The sequence below is a fragment of the Battus philenor genome, unplaced genomic scaffold, assembly GCF_028537555.1.
Source record: "Battus philenor isolate CCGP_79_NKW_IND1 unplaced genomic scaffold, ilBatPhil1.0.hap1 SCAF_30, whole genome shotgun sequence".
Lineage (NCBI taxonomy): Eukaryota > Metazoa > Arthropoda > Insecta > Lepidoptera > Papilionidae > Battus > Battus philenor.
In genome coordinates, this window is record NW_027181694.1 from 240,080 (window position 1) to 251,208 (window position 11,129).

The 11,129-nt window shown below is 36.6% G+C and overlaps 2 protein-coding genes across 2 annotated transcripts; one reads left to right on the forward strand and one right to left on the reverse strand.

The window, feature by feature from the left end:
* Positions 1-28: 28 nt before the first annotated feature.
* On the reverse strand, positions 29-4,335 carry LOC137927424 (RNA pseudouridylate synthase domain-containing protein 1-like). Its single transcript, XM_068771229.1, has 5 exons — positions 4,243-4,335; positions 3,233-3,470; positions 2,595-2,756; positions 2,143-2,260; positions 29-700 (listed from the first exon to the last, which is right to left on the reverse strand). The coding sequence occupies exons 1-5, from the start codon at positions 4,333-4,335 to the stop codon at positions 505-507; spliced, it is 807 nt and encodes a 268-aa protein (XP_068627330.1). The 3' UTR covers positions 29-504.
* Positions 4,336-4,810: 475 nt separating this feature from the next.
* On the forward strand, positions 4,811-10,896 carry LOC137927335 (glutamic acid-rich protein-like). Its single transcript, XM_068771126.1, has 5 exons — positions 4,811-5,096; positions 5,766-5,936; positions 7,588-7,774; positions 8,264-8,389; positions 8,911-10,896. Exons 1-5 carry the CDS (start codon positions 4,875-4,877, stop codon positions 10,866-10,868), a joined length of 2,664 nt encoding a protein of 887 aa, XP_068627227.1. The 5' UTR covers positions 4,811-4,874; the 3' UTR covers positions 10,869-10,896.
* The last annotated feature ends 233 nt before the right edge of the window (positions 10,897-11,129 follow it).

Sequence of the window (11,129 nt, forward strand, 5' to 3'; positions counted from 1 at the left end):
AGATAAATTTAAAACAAGCTTGATTGTTTTCAGTACAATTGATAAGATTGAAAACGATTTAGTACCGAAAATGATTGAGAAGAGAGGTGAATAACTGAAGGAGCACATAAACAATTTGTTCTGCAATTTTAATAAGCTGTTCACTTTTCTCTATTTAATTTTTTCTCCACCAAATGAACCAACGACATAATCAAGGATGTCATTGATTAAAGGCAGTATAAGGCTGGTCATGGTGGCGATCTTTGAGAGGGGCCTATACCTTCCAGGGGGCGTCATTAAGTGGACCTGATGATGAAGATGTTCCGCTTTTCTTTGTAGATCTTGCGACAGCAGTAGTTTTCCAGTCAGCTAGCACTAGTTTTAGCTTGAGTTCCAAAGACTGTCATATTGTAGCTTTTATGCCGCCTCTTGTTTAGTTATCAAAAAGAAACTAAGGCCTTCGCACCGTCACCTTAAACTCAGTTTAAAATGCGTGTCATACGTATTTCTTATGGCCAAAAACATTCATTCAAACAATTTGTACTGATCACCCATATCACAGTCACTGTCTATCACATCACAAACTGCACGAAAGTCTTCTTTGTCCTGGTATTTGTGTTTCAAGTCTTGTGATATCCATTTGGACGTGAATTTTTCGTCTGAGAAGAACGGCACCGCTGTCTGAATGTCCAGAGGATTCTCTCTCAGCGGTAGAACGAGCCTGTAGGTTACAAGTTTACAATTAATCCTTACAAAGCCCAAGTAAAGACGCAAAATAAAGTAACTCTCAATTAAAAAGTATAATCTAAACGGTGTCGATAGATGGCGTTAGACGTCGCTTGCCTCACACTTTGTTTTGGCGAATGAGGGTTACAAATTAGGACACAGTTCGATTATGACTGACCTTTGTGTTGGCATACTAAACGGGTGCTATTGACAAGTGACAACCCAAGCCGAAGTCCTCGGCTCGTGTATCAGAGGTCGCCAACCTTCGATCATTTTAGTTCTAGATTCTATGTCTGCTAGTACTAATGTTTTCCGTGATAGTGGTTTTAGCCAGGTTACTGCAACCATCCAAATCAAGGTTCAGACCTCTCGGGCGCCCTTGGGTCTGAATGCTCAACCGGTATTATCGATGAGTGACAACCCAAGCTATGGTCTTTCGGGAGCTGATACGGAATGAAATCTCCCGTTCTTCTGACTCCAATGTTTATATATATCCAATGTTTTAATAATACAGTCACGAACGTACGTCGTCCTGGCAGAGGAAAAGTCTGTGTAATGTCAATAATGTATATGTAATGTAATGACCTATTCATTAACAGACAGATAGAAGAAATGTCAGAATGACTATATGGGAGTTATGTATTTTATAGTGGCCATTATGTCGCCACAGCTTCTTCCGCTTAGTCTCTCCAAGGAGTGTCCTCTGAAGCTTTCTAAGAGTTCCAGGAGAGCCTCTCCAGTGTCCCTCGCCATTGCTAATGCTCAGAGCCCTATGTACCCTGCCAACTGGAACTCGCGGAATCTGCAGTTTGTAAGTCGGGAAATAATCTAGTAACAAACAACAGAGTTACGTTACTTATATGCTCTTGTATATCTGAATCGAATGAGATAAGATATTTAAATATTTTCTGTCGTTGAGAAATTAAGTAAGAAAATGACTAATATATAGCTACTTCCGCTATGTAGCAGTAGTCGTTATTAATGCGCATGCGGCAAACAATGCGAGACTCGGTGTTCGGCACTAATCGGTGTAACATTACTCCTGAGGATGCCCCGTGGTGGGGTGAAACACGTGTTGAGGTAAATTAACGGTGGTAGTTATGTAATTAGCATTGTTTGCCGCACGCGCATTTATCAGCGGGCTAGCGGACGGTGCACTTCATTGCACGATTACTGCTACATAGCGGAAGTAGCTATATATTAGTCATTTTCTTAAAATGGACTTCCGCAAAGTAACGCCTGAATCTATTAGATATATAGTGAAGAAATTAAACATATACATTACGTTGTATATGATCATGTTTTATCCAGAGCCGGCTACGATGTTCTTGGGGACCATCTAGTGTAGTAGCAACTTACTAAGTAAGCAAAGAAGTGATGTCGATGGAGGCAGCTGTTTGACTAAATACTTAACAGTGAAGGTACCAGAGAAATTACCTGGTGGCGTGTAGGAACATCCTGTGAGGAGACGTATCCTGGCGGTCGCTGTACGTGTAGTCACCTAGAATGGTGTGCCCGATGATAGCGCAGTGAACTCTTAGCTGGTGGCGACGTCCTGAGTCATAAATGCAACCAAACATCTACATTCATTTAATTTTATAGCTTAACTAATACAATTTATTTCATCACCACTATATCTGATGATGATGCCAACTGCAATGTATATGGTTTTCCTAAAGACCGCCACGATGATCAGTCTTGCGTTGCCCATATCCATTGACTTCCCCTGACCTTGACTGTCTTCGGTCTGCCTAGTCGAGGGTCTACGTATGCCACATCTACCGGCCGCCACTCTGGAACCTTCAGACCTCGGCCCCAACGGCTTCACAAAATGTGCCCCTTCTATTACCATTTTGGATCTAAAGATTCCCTAATTTTATAAAACTGACCTGTAGTTGGCTTCAATAGCACTACGGTGACTGGATCTCCATCATAGTAACCTAACTCCAGGACTAGTAAGCGAGTAGATGCCGTTCGCGGAGCACCACACCTTGCTCCAGGCGTTAGAGCAATCATCTTGTGACTGGTGTCTGGAGAAGTCTGGTCTGCACCTGGATGACAAATCTTCTAAACGAAACAAATTATGGTTAGTAGGGAAATCGAAACCAAATCACCGATAGTACCCGGCATTAGATTTGGCACATCAGGCAGAGAGGCATTTAAAAGAGTTTGTCCTTATCGCACAGTTCGGCAAGTTTACATATGTATATAGTATTTAAACCGACTATTTTTACACAAGATTAGAATCTTACGCGCTAAATCATTCATCGATCGCGTCTAAAAGTTATATCACCATCAAAAACTTCATCACCATCACCAAAAGATCGCCACGGCTACTGATCTTTCTCTGCCCAGATCCAGTAACTTCCCACGATCTCGGTCCACATAGTGGGAGACCCATGCCGCGTCTACTGGCTCGACCACCCAAAAATCTTTTGGCTCCAACAGCTAACAGCTGCAAGAGCGACCTCCCGCTGCCAATTCAGACGAGCCATTCTTCAAGATTCGTTGACCTCGATTCACTTACCAACAGAGTATCTTATATCACACATCTCCACACCAAGATGTCCTCTCACAATGGCAAGATAGTATTTTTTCGTTAGTCTTTTCTCAAACAGCTTCCCAGCGCCGGCGGCGGCTTTTTTATTCAAAGCAATGCAGAGGACTCCACTGGTGGAGTAGTCCAGCCGCTGGACGAAGTGGAGGGGACGATTGGATTTCGCCAGGTGACAGTCATGGCTTGCGATGTGCCAGGCAACGGTGTTCTAAATAAATGAGGACATATCTAGTGATACAGATATTAAAGAGAGTATTACAGATTATACATGGTGATTTCTTATAGATATAAAAGTTTTAAAGGCTAGAATATGTAGCTCATTTTCTGTGAAATAATTTATGGTACACTTAAATAACGTAACGACAATATAGTAAGAAAATGCGGTTATTAAATTCGTTTTACTATTTCTTAAAAATTAATTTTTGTTTACTATTTGTCATCACAGAGTTTGTGCTACCAGAAGTTAATCGCCTGTCGCATTTTAATAGAAAAAAAAATGTAACATATTCCAGAGTGATCACGTTGTTCGAGATAATTTGAAATAAGTGTAAAACCTTTTTGCTGACAAATGAACTATATAATATAAAGCTGTTACATTTGTATTATCATCATGTATAAAGGTTAGTTTAAAAGTATAAGGAGTTATGGTCAATTCTGTATTTATTGTCTATTTAAATATAGCTAAAAATATTTCATTACTCGAATTAGTTCGGCAGCTGTTCATTTCACTCGAATCTAATTCGATACTAATGTCATTTATATATTATAATTATTTTTTTTGTACTAACATTATTCATAAGTTTCAACTAATATTAGAATATCACGAATGAAAATCAGAAGTAAACGATTATTAATAAATTAATTGCAGTCACAAACTTTTACTGGTCAAAAGACTAGAGGCTAGTTAAAAAAAAGTATGAAGATTAGTAAACATAACCTTAAATTTAGACTGGCATATAAATTTATATGAAAATAATTACCTTTTCATTTTCGTCGTCTGAATTAATATACATATCGTAAGGTTTATTTACAACAATGTAATCATCACTTTCGTACAATTTTTCCACCAACATTTTCAATTGTAAATTGTCAATAATTTTAATATTTCACCATTTTACAAAAATAAGCCTATTCCTAATATTTATAAACTACCAAATATAAGTTTGTCAAAACACAACTTAATAAAGTTAATAATAATTATTAGTTGAGATTTGGTCAGGTGTTTACAAACACATGTTGAGTTAAACAACTGATCAGAAACTTAAATATGTTTGAGAATTTTTTTAATTATTTTTCTCACAATAACATTTAATTTACACAAGTTGTCTTTAATTTCAATCCAATTTATCAATGCTTTTATAATAAAAAATGTTCAGTGAAAATAAGAAAATAATAATAAAGTTAAATTATTTCTTCGTGTTTTTAATTTTTTGACGCAATCCAAAACGTCTATCCGTTGTCATATATCTGTGTATTATGCTACCAAATAAAAATGTACACTGAGTCTTTACTTTTACTTAAAACCTATGGATTTCCAAATTGTTCCTTTAACTCCTTGCTTGTAAATTTGCGTGAAATATTTACCTAAATATTATTTGTGAAAGTGAACAAAATGAGACGCGCAAAGAAACATCGTGTGAAACAGGAACGTCCTGAAGCTTCCTCATCCGTTACCGCGTCTCAGGAACATGATCTGACGTATTACATTCACGATAGAGTGGAACTCATGCACCAAGTGTTTTCGGTGCTAAAAGCGAGGGATTTAAAAGCTATGGCGCCAAATTGCGTGCAGCATATTTCTTTAAGTGATTTACAAGAGCTGTGCACAGAAGAGGTAAAAGCATTTACACTTTTTATACACTATTCATCTGTATTAATTCCTAAAAGTCATTCTGATTGGTAGTGTTTTAAAGTATTTATTTCTTATTATGCATACATGGAGATACATGTTATAATTAAGTGATGAACTTTGATTTCCATGGACAAACTAAACTGATATAGCTCAGGGAATGAGATTGTAAAAGTGGCAGCCGGCAGGTCACAGAGTGCACAAAATAAAGGTTACTGGGACCTTAAGTTACTAGAGTGGAGACCACGGTCCGAAAAACTCATTGCAGGATGTCCAGCCAAAAGGTGGACAGACAACCTTGATATGACTAAGGGAAGATGCTGCAGACATGTGATTTCTAAGTGGTGTCATTGGAATTCTACAGGGAAATCTTATGTCCAGCTGTGAACATCCTATTCCTTAAATTATGATGATGATTTATTAATTATTTAATATTTTTGTGTGTGTTAAGTTTGTTTTAGTTTTTATGCACTGTTGTAGTCAAGCTAATATTTTAGTTATTCACTCTCAAAAGCACATAACTTTATATGGACTCTTACGTACGAACTTTCTTGTAGAGCTTTCCATAGACCACAGATGGTCTACTTAGACTATTTTGGGAACTAAGTTATCTAAAAGAATGAAATTATAATTTATAAATAAAATTTTCAACAGCTTCTAGGTATAAGCTCAAAGCGCCTTTGTGCCATATTGGATGGGGCAGAGCCTCCATCTGATACAGAGACTTCGAGCACCTCATCCCCTGAGAAACTTGAGACAATCTCTCTGGACAGCATTTCATCTGATGAAGAAATTTTAAGTGAAGATAGCAGCAAGAAGAAAAAGGTAAAATTAATTTAATTTTTAAGAAGAAGTGTTTGGCACTAATCGGTGTAACATAACTCCTGAAGATGCCGCGTGGAGGCGTGAAACACGTGTTGAGTGGTTTAATGATGGCAGTTGTAATTCACATTGCTTGCCACATGAGCATTTATCAGCGGGCCGGCGGGCAGTGTATTTTGTTGCATGACTACCACTGCATGTGCAGAAGTGGCTAAATATTGGTCCTTTTCTTATTTTAAGAAGAATTATTGTTGAATCCTCTTTACTTCTACACAAGTATATGTTCCATAAATCAATGTCAAAAAGTTATCATTGAGCAAGTAGGATATAACCACAGCTAATAAATTAATAATATCTGTGTCAAGTGATTTTAAAAGATTGATGGTTCAAATAAAAATGTCAGTTTTTTTTAAAGTAAGGCTGTTTTAGTGTTAAAATTTATTTACAGCATGGATGCATAGGCCGCGGCCCGCTGGTCGAATACTGGTGGCCCGCCGACAGCAAAAATAATACTCTCGTACATTCAAAAATATTGAATTCTGTTCCAGAATAAAACCAAAAAAATTTATTTACCTATAGTTCTGGTGGCCGGCCCGCCATCAGTTCTTGATTTGCCTGAGTGGCCCCTAGTCTAAATAAGTCTGTGCACCCATGATCTACAGTGACAGGCCAATAAAATCTTGTAGTACAAAGTCTCCAAGGACAGATAGTTAGACAGCAAACGGCTTATTGCAGAATAATATGCAAGCCAAGCAAGAGATGATATCTATTTCTTAGACTTCCCTTTGAGGAGGTGTCTGCAAGACTTTGTAAACATCTGATGTGCTTTACAAGAAGAACATCCCAACAACATGAGGGACTATGGATGGTAATAGCATCTGTTCTGGGTTAGGCTTCAGGAGTATCGCTGCTCAACAGAACAATAGTTCAGGCTCACAGAGTCCCCAAATCGGCTCTTAAATAAGTTTAACAATAGAAATAGATTTTTATGGAACTTTGTCTTTAATAAGAAGTCTTAAATTAATGAAACTTGTCTAGATAGTGAATAAATTATAAATTTTCATATGTAATAATTATGAAAACGCTTTTTCTTACTATACTATTGTTACATACTGAGTTCTGGCTTGGAATAAAACATCACCAGTTCACAAGGAGTCCTTTATTCACAAATCAGATGGTCACCCTACTTTAACACAAAGTATACATTTGCTTAGTCCAAACTATTCCAAATTGCTCAAGAAATCACTGTCCAAATAACTTACCGAATAGTCACTTTGTATCACTCAATCTTATAACTCGAAAAACAACACTGAACTGTCGACATGGGGAGTACATATATTTATACTACGGAGAAGGTTCTAGTAAGTTCGAGATAGTACTCGGTTAGAATTACCATACAAATAAAATTTATAAATAACTTCAAGGTCACACGTGTTCTTGATCCTAGGATTCCGTGTTTATTGTTTAGAGGGTTCTGTAACTCGTGCTTTGTAACATTATCATTACATTATTTGTTATTTCTGAAACCTAAGAATTATATATGCACCCCTTTAACACTTTTACACCAATAAATTATCATCCTATATAAGATGTTTTGCACCAATGTCAGTTCAGCAGCAATAATTACATGCAGTTATGATGTTTGAATTTCCAGCATAAACATCACCGCCATACTTCGAAGTCAAAGTCCAAACACAAACGAAGATCTTCCTCTGATGCCTCTGAAGCTAATGAGGACAGGTCGAAGGCATCTCGAGCTGGTCTCACTGTTTTGGAGCTCTTGGAACTGCAGGCCCGGGCCAGGGCTATTCGGGCCCAGTTGCAACAGGAACAAGCAACTGGTATGTTTAAATAATACAGGATAAATTTTAGCTTAGATGCCAATGACCAGGTCAGTAAGGTTGGTGAAGTCCTATTTGAAATCTTTAGTGGATGTTCACTGTAATGTTGATCATCAGCTTTGTCTATCACCCAATTATATTTGTAGTGGATCACATATTGATGGTATAGAATTCAGAAGAGATTTCAAATTTTAAATATTTGCTTTTTATAGAAAATCTGCTTACAAAAATAGGTTCTTTTGTACATTCAATTATTAGTTAAACATTAAAACTAAGGTAACATGATTTCTTAGAATAAAAAAAAATAATAATTGCTTTCAACAGACGTTGTTTTTAGTTCAGTTGTAATGTTGCTGGTTATGTTTCATATATGTAAATTATTATTAATCAAAATCATCATCTTATATCATGTATAAATTAAAAGTAATTGATCCATACATTCTTTCAAAGCATGTACCTTGACATATATGTCAGTAAAATATCCAACAGAAGTAACAGCAATGACAACCGGAGACCATGTATCTGATGATGAAGTGGAGATCAAAGAAGAACCTGCTGAAGTTGTTGAGATCAGCAGCGATGATGAAAAACCCAAAATCGAGGACTTGCAGAAAGGTATTTTAGTAATCCTACTTATATAGCCTTGGAACTGCCTGTGATTATATATGTGGAGTACAGCCTGTTTCAAACAATGAGAGATAAACTTTTGAACAAAAATATTTGATAGGTTCTCTGGTGGAGTAAAACCCCCTCTGGGTATACCGACGAAGTACAGTCGTGGGATGTCTCTGAATGTGGGAGCGTCTCAAGATGAAGAGTCAATGTAAATATCTTGAGGGAGGTGATGGTGATATTTATGATCTAGTTAAGTTCACGTTAAGGTTAAGGAGTAGAGATCACCGATCAGCAGGTATGACATCCACTCACTACCGTCCTGTTTTCGGAAGACACTAGATGCAGGTGCCCACAGATCCTATTGGATTGGACTTACGGCTGAGATTATAATGGTGATGATCTGCGATGAGTGTTGTATTCCAGCTGTGGGAACATTACGAGACTAATAAAACTTGGTCTTACTGGTCGTAGTAATATATTTGCAATATGTTTAGGAACTAATCATGATATCTTTCTTTCAGCGCAAACATCTAAAAACTCAACGGAGGACTCTAACAAATCAGCCCAAACTGTTACGAAAAGAATCAAAGATCTGATAATAACGGTTCCAGTAACGAAACCTTCGCGGAAAATCAAACTGAACAGGAACAAGTCTCAGACGACCAATATTTTTAATGCAGATAAAACTAACGCAACTGAATCTAATAAGGAAGCAAATGCAAACGAAAAACCAGATGGTAGTCGTTCTGTTACCGAACCAGTCGATAAAACGAACAAAAATCAGCATACGGACAAAGAAAAAACTATTAAAAAGTCACAACTAGCCGAGAAGGAGAAACAAAAGAAGAAACCTAAGAAAAAAGAGAAGAACAAAACGAAAGAAGGTAGTGACCATGATGAGATAACGTTGGAACTATCAGACTCTGAGAAAATGGATCTCTTGGAAAGCTTAGATAGGAAAAATTACGACATAGTATCGAGTTCCAGCACAGAAGATTCCGAAAGCAGTTCTGCTAGCAGTAATGATGAAAAAGAAAATAATGTCGAGAATAAATCTAAAGATATTGACTCAAATGATTCAAAAGAATTGCCCAATATAGAAGTCACATCTGAACATCCGACCATTGATGAAAATTGTGATAGAAATGAAATACAAGTAACCGAAGAAAACTCTAAACAAAGCGAAGATAGTTTGAAAGAACCTAATAAAGTATGTGATAATGTCATTGACGAAAAAGATGATGACAATAAAACCGAAACGACAGAAGACAAATCAGGTGAAAGTCGTGGTGATAATGAAATTATTGACAAAAAAATGGATGATATACCTTTAAGGAATGATGACCATTTGAAAGATAAAGATGAAAATTGTTCAATAGAGGAGAAGACCAGGGAACAAGAACATGACGAAATTGCTTCAAGTGTAGCAAAAGAAGTACAGGAAAAACAAAAAGTTGTGGAAGATAGTACAAAAAGTGGTAAAGCGGAGAAAAAGGAGTTGTCGGAGGGCGAAATATCTGACCGTGAAAGTTCAGAAGTGGAGGCATCTGACGTTAAACCTGAGATCGTATGTATTTCCGACGAAGAAGTCATCAGCAAAAAAGGCCACAAAAAGAAGAAACACAAGAAAAAAGAAAAGAAAGCTAAAAGGGAAAAGAGAATAGAAAAGGTTCAGGATTTTCGTAATACTGCCGATCAGAATTTTTATAGCGAAGCAAATTCAAAAGAAACTACTGATAAATTAGAAGAAGTTAACAATTCATCAAATACTCAACAGGGAACGTGTATTGATGACGACGTGTATGAAATTCTCGAACTTTCCGACGATTCTTCTTGTAACGAAGAAGATGGGAACTCCGTCTTATCCAAAGAACCGACTGCGGAAGAAATAGAAGCTCTATCAGCTAAAATTGATGAAATAGAAAGAGTAGAAGTGATTACTGAAGAAGAAATAAGAGAGCATGAACGAGCACAAGCACGAGAAAAAGAAGTATATGACGCAGAGAATATTACATGGAAAGATCGATATTTAGACAGTAGGAAAGTGAAAAATGTACTGTCTACGGCCAATATTCTTAACGCAATGCGCAAGAAAAATAAGGAGCTAAAAAGAAAGTTGGAAGAATCTAAAAGAGAGACAGTAGAAACAGTTCCAGAAGTCGAAAAAGTCACAACAGAAACAAACTTAGAAGAGGGTTCTATAGAACAATACAACACTCTAGAAGGCTCTACAAAGTATGTAGACCCAATTAAAGAAGTCCAGGACAAAGATCACGAAAAAAGAAATACAGAAGGAAAGGTAACCAAAGAAATGAAGAAAGATGCAAAGCAACTGCTTAAGATGTATAAAAAGTTGATGAACTATAACGATATGAACAGGCAAAAGGATTCTAATAAAAAGAAGAAAAAGAAACAGAAGAAGAACAAGGAAGATAAAAAGAAAACGGAGAAAGATAGCGAAGTAAAAACTAATTCTTAAGTGAATATGTTAATTATAATAAATTTATGTATGCTAATTACGTAGTAGTTTATAAATTATATTAAAAAACCTTTATTTTGAAGTTAATAAAATGATTAACAACTCTTTTAATTGAATTTTATTTCCTAAGTTACTTGTGAATATCGTCACTGGGATTATGGCAATCAACATAATATAATAAAAATGCCCGTGGACAATTATGGCAATCGTTTATGGCTTGGAATATACAGGATGATCGGAAAGCTTTGAAGGTAGCTCCAT